This window comes from Penicillium hordei (genome assembly GCF_028827395.1).
Source record: "Penicillium hordei strain IBT 12815 chromosome Unknown utg000005l_segment0_segment0, whole genome shotgun sequence".
NCBI classification, from domain to species: domain Eukaryota; kingdom Fungi; phylum Ascomycota; class Eurotiomycetes; order Eurotiales; family Aspergillaceae; genus Penicillium; species Penicillium hordei.
Window position 1 is genome coordinate 2,818,458 of NW_026623146.1, and position 18,534 is coordinate 2,836,991.

General features: G+C 46.1%; 8 protein-coding genes across 8 annotated transcripts; 7 read left to right on the top strand and 1 right to left on the bottom strand.

Annotated features, from left to right (window-relative positions):
- Positions 1–155: 155 nt before the first annotated feature.
- On the top strand, positions 156–2,906 carry N7537_009993 (uncharacterized protein; the record flags this gene model as incomplete). The annotated part of the gene is made up of 1 exon (XM_056901047.1): positions 156–2,906. The coding sequence occupies one exon, from the start codon at positions 156–158 to the stop codon at positions 2,904–2,906; it is 2,751 nt and encodes a 916-aa protein (XP_056749715.1).
- Positions 2,907–4,162: 1,256 nt separating this feature from the next.
- Positions 4,163–5,188, top strand: N7537_009994 (DUF3632 domain-containing protein; the record flags this gene model as incomplete). The annotated part of the gene is made up of 1 exon (XM_056901048.1): positions 4,163–5,188. The coding sequence occupies one exon, from the start codon at positions 4,163–4,165 to the stop codon at positions 5,186–5,188; it is 1,026 nt and encodes a 341-aa protein (XP_056749716.1).
- A 711-nt stretch (positions 5,189–5,899) lies between these two features.
- On the top strand, positions 5,900–7,299 carry N7537_009995 (uncharacterized protein; the record flags this gene model as incomplete). The annotated part of the gene is made up of 2 exons (XM_056901049.1): positions 5,900–6,329; positions 6,383–7,299. 2 exons carry the CDS (start codon positions 5,900–5,902, stop codon positions 7,297–7,299), a joined length of 1,347 nt encoding a protein of 448 aa, XP_056749717.1.
- Positions 7,300–7,600: 301 nt separating this feature from the next.
- Positions 7,601–8,199, top strand: N7537_009996 (uncharacterized protein; the record flags this gene model as incomplete). Its single annotated transcript, XM_056901050.1, has 2 exons — positions 7,601–7,789; positions 7,843–8,199. The coding sequence occupies 2 exons, from the start codon at positions 7,601–7,603 to the stop codon at positions 8,197–8,199; spliced, it is 546 nt and encodes a 181-aa protein (XP_056749718.1).
- An 802-nt stretch (positions 8,200–9,001) lies between these two features.
- Positions 9,002–9,411, top strand: N7537_009997 (uncharacterized protein; the record flags this gene model as incomplete). Its single annotated transcript, XM_056901051.1, is given in 2 exon segments — positions 9,002–9,380; positions 9,395–9,411. 2 exon segments carry the CDS (start codon positions 9,002–9,004, stop codon positions 9,409–9,411), a joined length of 396 nt encoding a protein of 131 aa, XP_056749719.1.
- Positions 9,412–9,821: 410 nt separating this feature from the next.
- On the top strand, positions 9,822–11,447 carry N7537_009998 (uncharacterized protein; the record flags this gene model as incomplete). Its single annotated transcript, XM_056901052.1, has 1 exon — positions 9,822–11,447. One exon carries the CDS (start codon positions 9,822–9,824, stop codon positions 11,445–11,447), a length of 1,626 nt encoding a protein of 541 aa, XP_056749720.1.
- An 18-nt stretch (positions 11,448–11,465) lies between these two features.
- N7537_009999 (uncharacterized protein) lies at positions 11,466–12,340 on the bottom strand (the record flags this gene model as incomplete). Its single annotated transcript, XM_056901053.1, has 4 exons — positions 11,466–11,555; positions 11,609–11,817; positions 11,864–11,966; positions 12,020–12,340. 4 exons carry the CDS (start codon positions 12,338–12,340, stop codon positions 11,466–11,468), a joined length of 723 nt encoding a protein of 240 aa, XP_056749721.1.
- A 550-nt stretch (positions 12,341–12,890) lies between these two features.
- N7537_010000 (uncharacterized protein) lies at positions 12,891–13,496 on the top strand (the record flags this gene model as incomplete). Its single annotated transcript, XM_056901054.1, has 1 exon — positions 12,891–13,496. The coding sequence occupies one exon, from the start codon at positions 12,891–12,893 to the stop codon at positions 13,494–13,496; it is 606 nt and encodes a 201-aa protein (XP_056749722.1).
- Positions 13,497–18,534: the final 5,038 nt, after the last annotated feature.

The window sequence follows — 18,534 nt, forward strand, 5'->3', positions numbered from 1 at the left end:
TTGTCCCTTTTACCTCCTGTACCCTTTGCACATTTGCACATGGCTACTTTGGTATATTCGAAAAGGGGAGTTTCCCCCAATGTACATTTCGAAGTTGAGAGTTATAAGCTCCAGGGAAACAGATAACAACTATTCACTCACTTCCATCGTAAATTATGTCAAATCGCAATCGCAGCAGTGGCGAGGCCCTTCCCGGACTTGGGAATATACAGGGCCAAGATATCCAGACCCCGGCGAGAGGCGAAAACAATAACCGTAACAATGTTACTAACCGCCGCCGCCGTCGCAATAACCGCAGCCGCAGTGGCGATAACTATCCTACTATTGAGCAAGTTGAGAGCGATGCCGAACCGGAAGGCCAAAATAATCGGCGTAACAACGCTGATAACCGCCACCACCGCAATAACTCCTACATCAGTGACGATATGCCTCCTGGTATTGAGCGCGTTGGAAGCGATACCGAAGAGCAAGACAATAATATCCCAGTTTACGAAGGGGATTTATCCGATGAGAACGGGGATGCAGATTTCTTCCTTCAACCTATGTGGTCAACGCCGGAGCTGCTGGATCATACTGCGGAAACATCTGGGTTACCGATGGAAGGAAGCGTCCTTGCTTGGCGCGGAAATGGCCCCGGGAAATCAGTGATAGTCGGATATGCGTGTGGCGGGTTCGCAACTGCACGGTTAATTCCAGCGGCGCGGCGTCTCATTCCCTCTCGAGCACCTAATATCTCGGAACAAAGTCTTGGCCGCCGAAGAGACTATATCCGGACCGAACGAGATATTGAAGGTTGGGGAATAGTCGCCTGGCGAGTGGATAAGAAGTCAGTCGACCAGGACCCAATATCATTGTTAAAACCGATGGACAGAGCATGGTATCCTGAGACATATGTCTATATTCATTGGTATGGTGGAGAAGCAAGTTGGGAATCGCGGCTTAATCTTCGATTCGTTCATGCTGGCGATGAGCTGAAGACAGACATGTTAATCTACAATGTGGCGAAGGAGCAAGAGGCTAATTACTATGAGGCACTCACAGGGGTGAGGCCGGAGTATCCCCCGGCGAATACTCATATGAAAAACAACCACTGGAGGAATGTGAATGCATACCGAGGTGCATACTGGTCTCAGCCACGTGCTGAGAAAAACAGGCGGATAACTAGAGTCGAATATGAACCAGTTATCCCGAACTCTGAAGAAATTGATGAGGGTATAGGCATGAGCAATGGTGGTAGCTTCCAAGAAGCCAATGAAGAAACTCAAGAGGGATACTATGATGTTGAGGGAGGACAGGAAGTTCAGGACGAAAGGGAACAACAAGGAGATGATATGGAAAGTTTTGAGGAAGTTCAGTTTCAGCGTGATTTAAGCCCCATCGAGGAGGAAGGTCCCATCGGGGAGGAAGGTCCCGTCGAGGAGGAAGGTCCCATCGAGGAGGAAGGTAGTGTTTCTGAGGGCGGATCCGTCTTTACGCCTAACGGTAGCCCTAGCCGAGTTCGGTGGCATGGTCAAACACAGCAGAGATACGGTATATTTACTCCAAGAGCAACCAGATCGCCTAGCTCTGGTTATATACCTCAGGGGGGTAGAGATCAGGCCCGGGGAATACCGGAAACGCCAAATAACCGGGGTATACTCAACCGGGGAAATCAACAATGGATACCACCACGGGGTAACCAGCAGCGACAGACACCACAGTCTAGCCAGAGTAGTCAGCAATGGCAGACACCACAGTCCAGTCAGGGTAGCCAGCAGCGACAGACACCGCAGTCTAACCGCTCCAACCGCTCTAACCAGCCGGGCAATCAACAACGGACACCACAGTCCACCCAGGGTACTCAGCAGCGACAGACACCGCAGTCTAACCAGGGTAGACAGCAGCGACAGACACCACAGTCCAGCCAGGGTACTCAGCAGCGACAGACACCACAGTCCAACCAGGGTACTCAGCAGCGACAGACACCGCAGTCTAACCGCTCCAACCGCTCCAACCAGCCGGGCAATCAACAACGGACACCACAGTCCAACCAGGGTAGTCAGCAGCGACAGACACCACAGTCCAACCAGGGTAGACAGCAGCGACAGACACCACAGTCCAGCCAGGGTACTCAGCAGCGACAGACACCACAGTCCAACCAGGGTAGACAGCAGCGACAGACACCACAGTCCAACCAGGGTACTCAGCAGCGACAGACACCACAGTCCAACCAGGGTAGTCAGCAGCGACAGACACCACAGTCCATCCAGGGTAGCCAGCAGCGACAGACACCGCAGTCCAGCCAGGGTACTCAGCAGCGACAGACACCACAGTCTAACCGCTCCAACCGCTCTAACCAGCCGGGCAATCAACAACGGACACCACAGTCCAACCAGGGTAGTCAGCAGCGACAGACACCACAGTCCAACCAGGGTAGACAGCAGCGACAGACACCACAGTCCAGCCAGGGTACTCAGCAGCGACAGACACCACAGTCCAACCAGGGTACTCAGCAGCGACAGACACCACAGTCCAACCAGGGTACTCAGCAGCGACAGACACCACAGTCCAACCAGGGTAGTCAGCAGCGACAGACACCGCAGTCCAGCCAGGGTACTCAGCAGCGACAGACACCACAGTCCATCCAGGGTAGCCAGCAGCGACAGACACCGCAGTCTAACCGCTCCAACCGCTCTAACCAACCGGGCAATCAACAACGGACACCACCGCCCAACCAGGGTAGTCAGCAGCGACCGACACCGCAGTCTAACCGCTCCAACCACATTGACCATCGCAGTACGGAATCAATCACGGCCATACCTGTGAACAACCCTCGTCCGACCCAGGTGCAACGCGGTCGAGGCCGCCCCCACCCCCCAAACCGTACCATACCACGACGTAGCGCTCGACTTATAGGGCGGCCTTAAGTCTGTACAAACCTTCGTTAGTTATTTCATGCTACAAATCGTCATACCAGATCAATTTCAAAAGTTCAATTGTATAATTTTGATTAAATATTGTAATGGGGACATGGAATGGGAATTGTGGACCTAGGGACGCCGCGTGAGCGCTGTTCCAGGATTACTGCGAAATTGACATCCGATGGTGGGTGAAAGGGAATCAGGCCTGGACTGATCAGGATTCGTCGAAACTTAAGAGCGAAATTTGCTTTGACTTCAAGGACCAGGATAGCGAGTACTAGCGATACTCCAGATCTGCCCTGAGAGACTGGGCCAGTAGTCGTATGAGCTAGATATAGACATTCGTCAGTAGCTTATGACAAAATAAAGGCTAAGATGAAGCACAGTAAAAGGAGACGTGGAAACCGTAAACTTGTGAAGCCACCGGTGTTTATCCAGAAGGCATGGGAACAAGCTCGGGAAGAATTAGTCCTATCGCTTGATTGAGGTTATCACATATAACGAGTTCAACTTTAATATTTCATTTGCTGAATTTTGGTACTTCGTTTCAAGCACAAGAACAGGGGCGACCAATATTATTGCAGGAACAAACCCGTATCGGCCGGGTACAATGACAGCCATGAGGGCCACAAAATCCATAGCATCGCTAAAAGGTTATTAGCAGGTCACTGAGAAGCCAGATAAAGCAATCTTACCCTCTCTTCATCTCGGACTAACAAGCTTGGCTGTTCATTAGGTTCAGAATCATGGACGTAGTCTGGGTAACCTGTAGCGACTGTCAGGTCGATAGGTGGAAAAGCAACTAAGGAGAGGACTGGCAGGGCCAAGGCGCTGAAGAGCAGGACCCTGATGCTGGTCTGCATTGTCGAAGCGTGGAAGGGAATGCTTAAGCAGTTGGTGGGGCTAGAAACTATTCCCTTTTTTATATAGTATTCAAACGGAGTTATGTGACGTAGGGAGATCTAGACAAGGGAAAAGGCCGGAAAATTTAGATCCTTGTACCCTACCACAACATCAAATTGGCCAAGTCGGATAACCTTCCGATAGGTCAAGTCTCAGACTGTTGCAATGTGGGGTGGTATTGTGTGAATAGCAGTACTACGTGTTATCTACTCAGTGTCACGTTCTCACATAAGACGAAGTGACTTATCTTTTTTTCTTCTTCCTGCCCTTCTTAGCATAGCCAGCACTTCCATTTTGTTATCCCATTTCAACGTTTCTTCGGCCTCTCTTAGGTTTCCCGTTAACCTGTTACTATTAACATGTCTTATACCAACAACTCCTATCCTCTCCGCAGTAGTCGCACCGAAAAATGTGGTTTAGTTGCTCCTGACCCTACGTACCCGAGAGAAAACCTTGAAGACCTTCGAAACCTTCTACTCAGTATTAGCGAGTGGTATACCGAAGGAAAGCGGAGTGTTTCACTTATAGAGGACTACCTGCTTGATGCGTGGGACGTACTCATTCAAACCTCGAAGATGACTCCCTCGACGAGCCCAGAACAAGACAGCCTCGTTGTTCTTATCTCAAGCATCAAGGAATTTGGAATCCTTCACCGCAACGAGAGAGATACCCAGGACCAAGAGACTACAATGTTATCAAACGGACAGAAATTCTGGATCGATCTTCCTTACCTGGCAAGAAAGATGCAGCATTCATGGATTATTGAGTCACACCAGTATACCACTACCGAGCGAGCCAATTTCGCAGTGTTGACTGCCAAGCTATGCGCTGGCGGGATATGTGAAGCTGAGCTGAGCTTCGTTGCTCTCTGGTTACTCAGAGAGACACTTGAGGTACAGCGGCCTCTGACGAAGCAACTGGATATTCCGAAGAGCGAAAATTCGCTGTCAATCACTGAACTACTTCCTGCCTGCTTCTCATGGCTCTCGAACGCCAAATTCAAGCTTATAAAGTTAGTAGCGCAAAATTACGACCCTACTTTGTCTATGGTTATTGAATCAAATCACCAAATCCATATGGACATCGGAGATCTCGCAGCCAAAGCAAACATCACTCAACCTGGTTTTAGTCTTCCACGATGGGTGTTCTGGAGACTACGTCTCAAAGAGTTAAGCCGTTGTGGAGATGCAGTTATCGCTAAGCTAGCGGAGCAGAGTTTTAGCGAGATGGTTCACACCGGAGTTGTGTTGGGTATTGTTGTTCATGGCGAGAGGAATTATTTTGAAAAAGTCAGTGAAGCACTTACTGCGGAGTTCAAAGCAAAAGGTATGACTGAAACTGTTGATACAAGTGATATAAATATCAATATGGACTGGGCAGACTAACTCCTTGGCGAGGTTTGTTTTCTTTTAGTTTCAGGATCAAGCCGCACCCTTAGCAGAATCTACTTTGGTCAAGATAAAGTTCGCGTAGAGATTTATGTTGGTAATCAGTTTTTTTCCATATGCCTATATCAATTCGTATTCTCACTTTGAAGCCTAGAATACGGCTCGCAGACACACTACGGACAGTGGATAAACATCGTCATGGCGTTCAAAGATTCCTTCTCCACCTTGGAGTAGCATGACCCCATTATACTACTATATATGCATTGCCGCTTTTCTGTTGCCGGCACTTATAAATAAACATCCGGCGCAATATTCTTCCGGTGGCCGATTTTTACGAAAGCTGATCGTACCGGTGAAGATGATTGTAGCTTTTCTTCCACATGAAGTCTTAGCATATTATGTAATTAATGTTGCATAGTTAACTAGTTATCCAATGAAAACCATGCGATCCTAACAGAATCTCGAGAATATGGATATAACACCACGTGACGTAGGTAAACATGTACAAAGGTAATAATGTACAGAGGTAAAAATGTACAGAGGTAAAAATGTACAGAGGTAAAATTGATCCAACGTAAGATATAGTATTGAAATTTTGGAGTCAACTTATGCTACATATAAGACTATCAAATGCCTAACTTGACAAAGTATAAACCTTGAAAAGGACTTCATTTGTAAAATTTCTTCAATACTAGTATTCTGTGGATAATGAAGCCTTCTTTGAGACCTACCCTCAAACCTGGACCTGCTCCTAGGCTTGCTGCCAAGCCTACGTTACGAGCGCCCCAGTATACCGAGGAGTATGATATCGCAGAGCCACTCATTGCGTCCATCCTTTGGGGTCGCTTCAACGAAAAACAACAGGCCTCTATTCAGCTTGACTCTGTAAATGGTCAGATTCAAGCAAAGAATATCAGATATAAGGTCCCTAAGGCAAATGGATGCATCGATATTGCCGCTTTCAAGGCAGCCGCAGAACAGCTAAATCAAGCTTCAACAGCCTTTGCGGGAAGCAAAGACACCAAATTGTTTTTCATTGCCAAGCAAGACCTGGAAGAATGCATCAGAATAGGCAAATTGCCCAAGTCTTGGAACATTGAATGGGAGGTGTTTTTGGATTTTCATCGTGAACGAGTTGGTATGACCTTCTTCACGGTCGACCTTATCCTACAATTCTTAACCGATATACAGGTCGTTCGAACGCAGACGGCAGTCAGCATAAAAGTATTTCGATCGCTCAAAGGGATACATTTGAGGAAGAGGAAGAGGGATACAATGATGAGGATGTAGGGGTGGAATACCACGAATATTCCGGTGATTATGAGGAGGAAGAGGAGGAGGCCGCTGTCCAGAATGGTTACTACGAGGACGAGAATGATTATAGTGATGAATACGATGATGATGACAATAGGGTGGAGGAGTATGGCGGATATACTGACGAAGAAAATGAGGACGGGTACGACGTATATAGCGGGGATGATAGCGAGGACGATGACAAGGATGATGACTCTCACGAGGATGAGACCGATCAAGAGAGTCCAGGTCATGATTCTATCGGCGAAGGCCCAAAATTTGCCTACCACACAGAGCGTGAGCTAGAGTGTGTCGATATTGGTTTGATCAGACGTCGAGCACAAAATCATTATGGGTTACTTTTGACTTCGGGGTCCATCTTAGGGTGGCGAAAGACTAAGTCCGGAGGTCTATTAGCAGTGATGGGATATGAATGTCGGGGTAATCGGACTGCCCGTGTGAAGCAGCACAAGGATACAAATGGTGCGCAGGAGTCTGTGATGAAAGACCGCTCGTTATCAATTCTTGGGGTTGGTCTGATAGCTTGGGAAGTGGATGCAATGTCCGTCTTTGAACCAATAAAGTCTCTGTACCCGACTCCGAACGGGACATATCCGGCTACATTTATTGCAGTGCGCTGGGAGGGTGATGTCTGGACATGGGAGTCTCGCGAGGATTTCCATTATTTGATGGGGGACCTTAGTCAGTTCGAAGTCGACATCCTGTTATACTTCATGGCAATATCTCAGGAAGGAGACTACCTCAAGTCCATGACTGGGAAGAGACCGACATTCCCAGGTATCGCAAGCACCTAAGGTATCAATTGAACTGGAGGGACCGGGATGATTGCCGAATTGGGAACAGCTCCTTATTGCGGTTAGGATGATAAAGTGCTTTCCGCCACCCAATGTTTTATGTATGTTATTTCAGTTTTGTGCAATCTAATTGGGTCACGTACATATGCACGCATGATCAATCACACAAAGTAGTGTCCAATCGTCTCTTAGTCGAACTGTTGGCTCTCGGGTATATAATGAGCCTTATGCCCCAACTGTAGCTCAGCCAGACTTCTACTTTCCTCCCACCTGGGTAAACGTCTCTTCTTTTCAAGCCACGATGACCAGCCCTACAAGCACGATTCTTATTGAGGATGACGAACTACCCCCGAGCTGGCGGCCAACCGATTCACAGGTCCAAAGGACGTCTCCACGTACATCTCTTGAGATTCTGATTCGACCAAATGATGCTACAAGTGGTGAACCATCTCGCAAACGCAAAAGGGTCAATAAGCTACCTGGCACTCTGGTATGGGTTTCTCTCGTAAGACACTCCGTTTTCTTGAGCTAATAATGGACCAGGACACCTGTTTCAAGAAGCTGCGTAAGACATTTGACCAAGAAATTGAAACGCGCGATCGAAAAGTTGAAGACCTCGATCAAAAGGTTGAAGACCTCAGTCAAGAAGTTGAAAAGCTGGAAAAGCAAGTCCAGGATCTTCAGCGTGAGCTTCTCCTACAGAATGACCGGCATCAAGAGGAGCTTTCCCGACGACGCATCCTGGAGTGCAAGATTTGCCTCGAACAGCCAGATGGTTGGCATTATCTACTTTGCGGGCATATGCTTTGCGAGCCATGCGCAAAACGGATTGGTCAAAATCCATGCCCTTTCTGTAGAACAAGGTTTTCCGGGTTTGTCTACTGCTATCCATTTGCATGATATATTTTCTATTCAAGACCGAATTTGAGCTCGATGTACTTAGTGATTTAACTCGAAATCCTCTTTTATCAGCTTAGCAATGATTATAATTCGCGAACCCTATAGTATAAACCAGAGGATAAAAGTCGGCACCGCGTCAGTTGTGGACCCTGAGGTCATTTTCAACTTTCTCCTCGATATCAACGTCGTCTGACGGTTCAAGCTTATCACTCTATGTTTATAGTTAGTTCGAAATCGCCGGAATACTGATTTTCTTACAATTTCATGAGGTGGCCAGATAGAGTGGATAATCCGTGTTTGTCCATGAGTATGGCGTACCACTACTAGATACCCGCGCACAAATCCCAATTTCCGGGCGATTTTGGAAAGAAGTCCCATTCTGAGGCAATAGAGTTAATAGAGATAATTTATTCAAACATTATGACAGGGAAATGGCTATATTTATTTCATAGAAGGCGCTTATACTTATGCACCTTATCCACATTGCGCTTTTACGCCTTATAACCATTACGCCAATTTATTATCTCCGGTTAACACCGCTAGAGTGGAAAATTATCGGTGTACAATATTCAGGATAATGGAATATTCTTAGGGCCCGAAAATTTCGGGTCATAGATTTTACAGTCACTTGAATTATCTCGCCTCTTAAAATTTCCGCGCTACAATTTTCCTCAAGGTCAAATATTCCGAGGATAAAAATTTAAACGGATCTTATATTCCACCTCATTTAAAATTTAAGCTCTTGAAAATTCAAGTCTTTTTATTTTCGCCTCGCTTCTATTTACTGTCTCGGAAATTTACCATGTCCCAGGAAGAAGTGTTCCAAGACCGTCAGAACTACTACAAGGGGAGAGCGAAGGTATACTTGCACCATTTCCAAATAGATAATATGGGACCTCGAATTATTCGAGATTCGCATGTGGACCGGCTGGACAGAATCTTTCAGTCGGAGGGGCTTTCTCGCCTAAACCCTGAGAATTATGTGAAGGTCTCAATAGGCAATGACGTTCTCCAGCAGGCGCTGGTTGCCCAGGGTGAAACTGAAGCCTTCCTAAACGGCCCGTTGAACTTTTTAAATCTCCCAGATGATATACGGCTGAATATTTTGCATGGGAATCACCGGGTTCTGGCTGCAATCAAGAGATCTGCACGATGGTGGGTAGCCGAATTTTATAGTGATGGTAAGAATTTCTAGGTCACTTTGATATCTAAAATTACTCACATCAAGAAGACATGACGTCAGAGATAAAACAGGGGGTCAGAGATGAACATCCAAACAGCCAACCATATTGCGATGGTGACATTTACCGGAACGTACGGCACTACGAAAGAATTGGAGATGTTGAGTCAGAGCTCAGATGGAGGGGCAGATTCAGCAAAGGAGTACATCATGAGCTTGCACGAATGGAGAAAGATTTCAAGAGAATTAAAAGGGCTTTTGATAAGTTGTTGCCTTTCTTGGGTTTATGGCAAGCCATCAAACTGTCGTATCTTGGCCGATGGCTATCAGTGAAGTGTCCTGAGGCAAGTCTGTCTAGTTATACTATTTTGACATTACTAATATTAACATTTAGGAGATTGTTCGATATCTAGGATACATCTACGATCAGTGGTCATTCATCATGGAGGGGTATCCACCAGAGCTCCTAGACCCTGATACGGTAAATGAGCTCGAAACGCTTATACCTGACCTATCTCTACATGATAGGGCCATAATCCAAGACAGAATGCGGAGACACAAGATCTTCAGACAATTAGAGTCTGATGAAGATCGCATCGTAGTATTAGACAGAATTACGATGGTTAGCGGGAGGATACTATCGTTCTATACCTTCACCAGAGACTTTATTTACTTCGAGGCTTGTATGATCACTCTCAAAAGCTTACAGCCTGAAGGTTATAGGGGAACTATGTTCGAAGCATTTTTGGAATGTTATATGCGAGATCAAACTGGTTCGTATAATGTCCAAGTTGCCGAAGAGATATTTGAACCTCGCGACGAAGATGAGGATGGTATGGATATATGCTATCGACAACTTTTCCTTGCCGTCATGCGTGATTTTCCGTCCCTTACTAGCCTCGGGCCCTACCAAGATGACAAGAAAGGGAAGACTAAGAAATCCGGGGTTCCGTCAGAAAGACTTATCAATCTAGCCCAGTTAGCTGTCAAACTGGGATTCAAGAATGATGAGATCATGACCTTACATACACAGGCTGAGGCAAACCGATATCAAATCGTCACTGAAGAGTTTCTTAACCAGCTACAGCCTCTGGATCGGTATCATGTTGATACCGAGACTAATCTGAGTGTCGCTCAGAACGTGTCCGATAGAATCAGCAACACGTCGGCTATTGTGATGCATAGAGAGGAAGCAGAACTCACCACGGACTTGGAAAAGCTACCTAAGAAATTTCGTTGTAGCCGGCCGTCTTACAAGAGGTACCTACATGATCGACAGCTTTTATTTCTCGGAAATATCTACCAACAAGAAGTGGTTCCCAGGTCACATGCAACCTCCTTCGCAATACAGCGTGATATATTTCTTTCCTTCTTCGGCGAAATCAATCTACATTCTCAGGCAACTGAGGATGAACTCTTTGCTAGCCCTGATCCTCCTGAAAATAGCTATCACGGGGATTCTTCCGAGAGCTATGATACACAGTCTTGGGATAACAGAAACCATTCAAATACAGATGGGCTCCAAGAACATCAAGATGGGCCTCATGATGAAGCTGAACATCAAGCGCATGAGTCCAGGTTGAGTGAAAGTCCCGAGAGCGACGATCCACTTAACCAACCTCAATCAAGAGCCGATTCCTGGGAAACCCACTCCATATCGACCCTATCAAACTTTTGGGCGGGTGATGACCAGTTGATATCACTTGAACCCTTGACAACGCCTTCAGACTTTCTCAATGGCTTACTTTCACAAACGGACGATATCCTGCTCTATTTCTGGCAAACCAGACAGTACACGCGGCTATCAAGCAGGTCCCAAGATGAAAATCTATTTGATAGCAAGACGCGCCTGCTGGCAAACCAGCATCAGATGTTCGTGTCAATAAGTCGTACTAAGCCACATCTGGTCCTTCCCAAAGATCTCTACAACACGGCGATGCGTGAAAAGCTTATTTTAGTTGGACCAAAGCATGATCGAATGGGTTTGAGTAGAGATCTCATGTCTCAAGTCCAGAACAGGATTTTTGGATTTCTTGATAGAGTTAACTTGCACGAACCAATTGCTTGACCTCCAATTATTGGTTGACTATTCGTAATCATGTAGAACCAACCCTCGGACCTTCATGACAGGTACAACCAAGCATCCTTCGGCAGCTGCATATGATATGAAGACATGCTAGTAGTGAATTAGGAACTATAATGAGCGGAGCCTATTGCGATCACACATACCTGTAAAAGCGCTTGTATTGTGGCAGTTGCAGTTGCAGAAATGAACGCACGTAGACCATCGCTACCGTGGGAGAGACTGGCATAAGAAGTCCCAAGGTCATGAGTGGAGAGCCCTGGCTCGAGCACTTTGCAGATTATAATACCAATAGACTTGATATCAAACTGTTCGGACCCTTGATGCCGTTCAAGCAGACAGGCCGCTATATTTGCTGCTTAAATTCAGTCTCAGTTATCATATTTGGTGTGATCACTAACCAATCTTCACGCTACCCTGCGATGATACGAACACATTATCACAAGTAAGGGCTGTATGGCAAACACCGAGATCTCGGTGAATATACCAAAGCCCATGCAAGAGCTACATAAATATTAGTGGGTAAGAAACATGCATGGTATGCTTCCGTGGCTCACCTCTTTGCAAATAAAAGCAAGATCAGACTCCTTTAGTTGAATGCCAGACTGAAGTTGCTCCAATGAGAGATCCATAATCTCGTACGCTAAATACAGAGTCCTAGACTGTTCAAATGCATCAAGGAGATTCACAATATTTGGGTGACTGATCATCTTCAGGTGGCAAGTCTTGTCGATGCCACTCGTCTTATACTCCTTGATTGCGACTACCCTTCCCGGGGAATCGGTGGCGTAGGCTAGGCAGGTTTTACCCGGCTTCGGTCCTTCTTTGAACTTTTGATATTTCATCCAGGGTGTGTGGTCCTTGCAAAATAATGGCATTTGGCGTTTGACGGGTGGCTCATCAGTCTTTGCGGTCTTGTTAACTGGGAGCTGGAGCCACCGCGATGGAAAATGACGTTTCTGGAGGCGCCGCGCTTCCCTATTTTGGGGCTGACCAATACCTCTGGTATCAAATTTCCGGTCGCCTATCTCCGCAGTTCTCGGAAACACAGTAATTCGATTGTCATTGATATCAGTGTGCCTTTCTATTTCTCTGCTATCGTCATGGTCGTTGTTTTGGGGAATAGTTCCAGATGCAATAACCGTACTTCTTGGGAACAGCGTCCACCGATTGTCAGTCATAGTTAAATGTTTTTCCTCTTATGTCTGTGGAGGGGGGAGAGAGCTTAAATATTCCTGAGCATTAGCCAGAAGGGGGAGGTCATGCACGTTGTATTTTTAGTACTACTAGTGGAATTGTGGGCGATTCGCCCACGACTTATAGCGCAGCTAATTGGATTCATTCTTTATTATTTATCTGACTATACTACTCGATGCACTAGTTTCTGTGCCCGTAAATGCCTTACGTATCGCCTAGAAAACCCCAAATATGGCAAAAATACACCCTAGCCCTATGGTCAACACTGTTCGCAGTGGGACTTTGATCAATTCAGTGCCATTTGCGGTGGTACTAGATGAAGACAATCCGGGTGATGAAGTCGATCCAGGCGGTGAAGACGATCCAGACGATGAAGACGACCCAGACGATGAAGTCGATCCAGACAATGAAGTCGATCCAGACAATGAAGTCGATCCAGACAATGAAGTCGATCCAGACAATGAAGTCGATCCAGACAATGAAGTCGATCCAGACAATGAAGTCGATCCAGACAATGAAGTCGATCCAGACAATGAAGTGGTTGGGGATAAGGAAGTGGAAGGGGTAGAAACGGGCGTAGAGGTGGGGAAACGGCTCCCGCGGGTTATTGGGTGGGTCCCCGCGGGGCTTCCTATTGAGTTACGCCACAAAAGGCCAGTCGAAGATGGAGAATCACCCTGGGGCCGTATTGTTCGCGTTCTAGTAAGACTCAGAGGACTATGCAAATGTATTGCTGAAGACGTGCTTTCTAAGACTGTGACCGTTGTATACCGAGTCGCGGTGCCTGTGGTAATCATGGTGGTGCTTATCGGGGTGCTCATCGCATGTATGTCATGACTGGCCGCACTCCCAGCTGCTAGAACACACGCTTGAAAGTAGGCTAAAGCAACGAGGAGCAGCATCTTGTCTTGAAAATGGATTCATAATTTCGTAGAGTCTTTCAAGGGGTTTAAAGCGAAATGCAGATTTGAAAAGTGGAAAATGTTCGAGTGTTTCTTTTCTACTTTTAATCTTCGTAAAATGTCAACTATGGTACTTCTGGCGGCGCTTTCGATTTTTTCTTATCATTAAGCGGTTGGACAATCGTAGGTGTGACCCCGGCCTGCTTGGGCGAACCGCCCACGATGACCCCACTTTGTGATGAGCCTCATCACCTGCCACATTTCTATTTCCGTGGCGGGTCACCCTTAGCAAGGATCGACAAGGAAATCCTCTACGGGATACACGGTATATAGTTATAGTCTACGAAACTTAGCCTTTCGACTACATGATATGTCGAACCCAGCTAATAGGAAACGTGCTCTGGTAAGGAGGAGGTGTCGCGAAGAGCTCGCAAAGCATATTAGTAAGTGTACTCAGTGAAGGCGGAAGAGGAGGACATTGCTAATTAGAAAAAAAGATGAGAGACTTGGGTTATACGTGCGACCGTCAGAAGTTCGCCTTCATCCATCAGAAAAAGATGCCTATGCTTGGCTTTTTGGCAATGCGACCAGCCATTTGTTCGACAGGCAGCTTAGCGACATGTCGACCAACATGTACATTGAAATATCGAATGGGTTGGAATGTGGGGATATCCGGGCAGTTTTCAACGATGATCACTCGCCTTCTCCTGAAGCGCGGACAAATATCCACAACTCAGAAGCGGATGCCCGTAGCCTTGAAAAACAACTACAAGACTCCATACAAACTATTCAAAAATTGGAAACTGAGATCGAGGAGTATAAGGATAGGGAGGGAAATTTATTATCTCAGAATCGTCGCTTACGCCGGGCGTTTATTGTTTACATCAGAAAGGCCCATAGCATTGGTCGGTGCCTTGGAGAAACGGAGCGGCAGATTCACGAGTTTTTAAATAGTATGAAGTTGAAAAAATGAAATTGCTACCATCGTTCCATCTATAGCACCGTGACATCTCTCCCATTGGTATCATCTAACGAGATACCTAGGGTCTCAAGAAGATGACTCTCTGAATCCGAAAGTCTGTAGGATGCTCGTTGCAGACATTGTCGAAGAAGAAAACCAGCATGCTGCGCGTCATTTACCAGCTCTGGAAAACAGTTTTCCCCACTATACTGGACCCTGGCTTTAAGGAGTGCCTTTTGAAGGAGCCGATATACCTCCCTTGTGTCCCCAAAAAGACCTAACAGGGCTTCCTTTGCCTCCTGGTGCCAAGCTATTTCTTGACGAAGGCGTAAGAGTTCTTCCTGAATATCACCTAAGTAGGGTGCCTTCACGTTTGTTGACGCTTCCAAATAAATTGGAAGGCGCTCGGTGTTCAGCGTATGCACGCCACTCTGAAGGATATGATCCTGTTGGTTGAATGATTTGCGATATTCCGGCTGGTTGGTACCCATTACGTACAAGTCTATGGACGCAAATGTGATTGAATATGATCAAATGTTATTATACAGAATAAATGATGAGGAATAAGTGTCCTTTATACAATAGCGCCAAGGCCCTAGTCTTTCGGGCGATGCGCCCACGGCAGCCCCACCTTAATCACGACGAAAGCTTGGCGGTGCTAGCATGGTAATTTGGCGTTGAGATGGCTGCGTAGCTGGAACCCGCCGACTGGAAGGGGGTAAAGGCTCAAAATCGTCGTACGTATGAGTCTGTGGATGCTGTATGGCCTGTTCTGAATGTCAACTGATGGACTTAGGGGCGAAGAGTATGAATTTCACCTGTTCTAAATCCGGAATATCATCATGCGTTTTGAATATCCAATGTTTGTCGGATTTATCAACTAACACCACTATTGCTCTCATTCGACACAGAGCACAGAGCTGACGAATCTTTCTGAAGCATGTTTTTCGGCGGCGGCTTTCACCGGAGCGATCAGTGGGTTGCGGCATTGTGTAGAGTAGCCCTGATGAAATCAAAAGTCTACAGTGGCGATTTGTACATTATATACTTTGACCCCTCTAAAAATAATTTAACCTTTGTCGTATCGCCCACGGGTAACGTACATACTTGGCTATTTTTAGTTGATCGTCTATCAATCTACAAGGTCACACATCTATAAGACCCCAATATTAATTTCTGCAACTAGACAGGACGTTGCTCACACCTTCAAATATTTCGCTTACAGAATGTGGATAACTGATCCCTCCACTATATATGTTATTACAATTGGGGGGTTATTACTCTTGTTCTTCTTATGGACTAATACAAGTCGCGTCTTCAACTTCGTGCGAACCTCGCTAGCCGCTCCGACACAATGGACAGCAGTGATCATCCTCAAGTATCTCATCTACCCGCCTATCGTGAGGAGAAAATCAAGAGTCTGGCTACTCTTACAGCTGATTTATTGGCCTAGCAATATAGTCAGCACATTTATACAAACGCATAGCCTGACTGACATCAGAACTCGGTCAGGGTATATGGCCGTTATAAACTTGTTCCCCCTTCTTATGAGCGATCGATTGAATTTCCTCGCCGACACCCTTGGGCTTTCAATTCAAACTTTCACAGCTATACACAGTACTTTAGGCATAATGTCCACTCTGCAAGGCGTTCTCCATACTTCCGTTGCAATATACCAAACTGGGTGGCACCTAAAGCGGAACTTGCAAATCTATGGGCTTCTAGTAAGGATATTCAATTATTCTTTCTAAATCATACTGACGTTCACTATTAAGGCATTTTGTGGCATTGCGCTTGCCGTTATCGCACATCTCCTTCGAAGGTTCGCGATAGAGATACTTTCCAAAGTTCACAAAGTTGCTGCCGTTCTCATTTGCATAACTGTTATTTGCCACCTGATACAGTCTAGGAACTTTCCACAATTAGGAGTTCTGATTTCGGGAGTCACTATCGCTGTCATATTTATACTTCGATGGGTATTACTTCTCATTCGGAATATCAAGTATGGGAGAGTCGCATCTCGCACAGTTATCGTTCGGATGAAACATGCCGATGCCATTCGAGTCGTGGTCCCGATCAATCGACCATTTCAAGTTCAACCCGGAATGCGTGTTTATATTTGGATGCCTGGGGTCAGCTTGCGCTCTGCTCTCCAGACATATTCCTTTCCAATATCCTGGTGGGACAATGATACAAATGGAAATGCCACAAGTATTACACTACTGGTGCGTAAGGAACGAGGCTTCGCGGAAAGACTAATGAGTCATCCGAGAAGCGAGTTTTTAACATGGTTGGATGGACCGTATGGTGGTTCAGAGGACCTCGCAGGTTATAGCCGCGTTCTTTTTATTGGCACTGGCATTGGTATCGCTCCTTTACTATCCTATATTAGGCTCTCAGTTGAGAGTAATATTAAAAACTGCACAAATTGCGACATATTCATTGTGTGGGAGGTTGAGCATGAGTGTAAGTTATCTGCCGACATTCGAACTCTCTTTTCCCATTCTGACAAAGGAAAAGCAAACTTCGACTGGATATATGATTGGATGGATGATCTTCTTCGGAAGGACAATGGGACTTATGTATGTTAAAACCATGCATGTTTGGGATTGCTCCGTGCTAAAAAAGAGCCCTCTAGAACCTTCATTTCGCCCTACATATACCACACGCCCGGCAAGTTCAAGAGATTCACGAAAAGTGGAATAGTAACCATAGGAGGATCTTCAGGCTCTATTCAGCTGTGAATGCTAGGGATGCTATACCTAATCACTTTTTCGAGGATAAAAGAAAAGGATTGATTGCCGGTCAGTGTGAAATCCCCCATCTATTGGCTTTAAACTGATTCCACTTCAGTTTGTGCAGGAGGAAATATCAACACAGAGCTTTATAGGCTCGTAGCCAATGAAATGACAGGCTTAGTGAACATTGTCGATCTTCAATTCCCGTCCACCAGGATTGAAGGGGTTCAATCTTTAACTCCTAGGAAGTTTTATTCCACGGAGAATGGTAGTCCAGTGCAGGAAAGTATGGATTCTCCACCAAACCACGATGGGACGGGAGACCCATACACAGAAAATAGTAGCCGACCATAATCATGCCACCAACCGGTATCCGGCCTCTATCTCGCAACGTATCATGAGCCTCGATGTTTCAGTATCCCGGGTGTCTCTCATTACCACACTGGAGAAGAGAGAAATGTCCTTGATGTTCTATATAAAATATAATATGAAGGTTGTCACCACCATGGCTTTCAATTTACCCGGTATGGTTCCTCTCATTTAGTATTAACTAGGTAGGGCTTTACTTAGGCACGTGATCTACGAAATCTCATGGCCAATCATTTAACCATATTTCCCTACCTATGGGTCTCGTCAACCTACGTATTCAATATCCTATCCTAGGAGACGAACACTCCGATGTGGTTGGCGACGCTAGAGTAAAATTTACCATTCTGATGTAGAAATTTCTGACAAAACACAGCCCGATTACCATCTATGCAAGTACTTGGTTTTCTCTGGACTCCAATGTTCCTTTTTTTATAATCCAACGGGTTATCCATAGGGATCCCAGCTCAAGCGTAACTTCGAGATTGCTCTACCAAAATCCGACAACTCTTCGAAAAAGTGCGTCTTTTCCAGCACAGTCGACCCAGCCGATAACATCTCCTAGAAGACGTATTTTCATTTACCATTTAAGGTTTATCTGCCTGTTTGAGTATAGCATCCATATACCTGTTGCCACCCGTATATTGTTTACAAAGTCTCTATTCTCTATGCTCTATCATCGCCTCAACCGTAGGGGAGGCGCGCCCTGTGAGGGTGTTGGCTAATGATATTCGCATCATTTCGGACGAACAAAGTTTTACTCATCCTTTCGCATGATGACCCATCTGAAAGGCTGCCAGACAGCGTCGTACGACAATTCCCCTCGAAATACGCCGGTTCCTTGTACGGCCGTTCGCTCCCCATAATTCAAGCTGGACAGGTGTCCTGCAGCAAGGACCAGCTTTTGA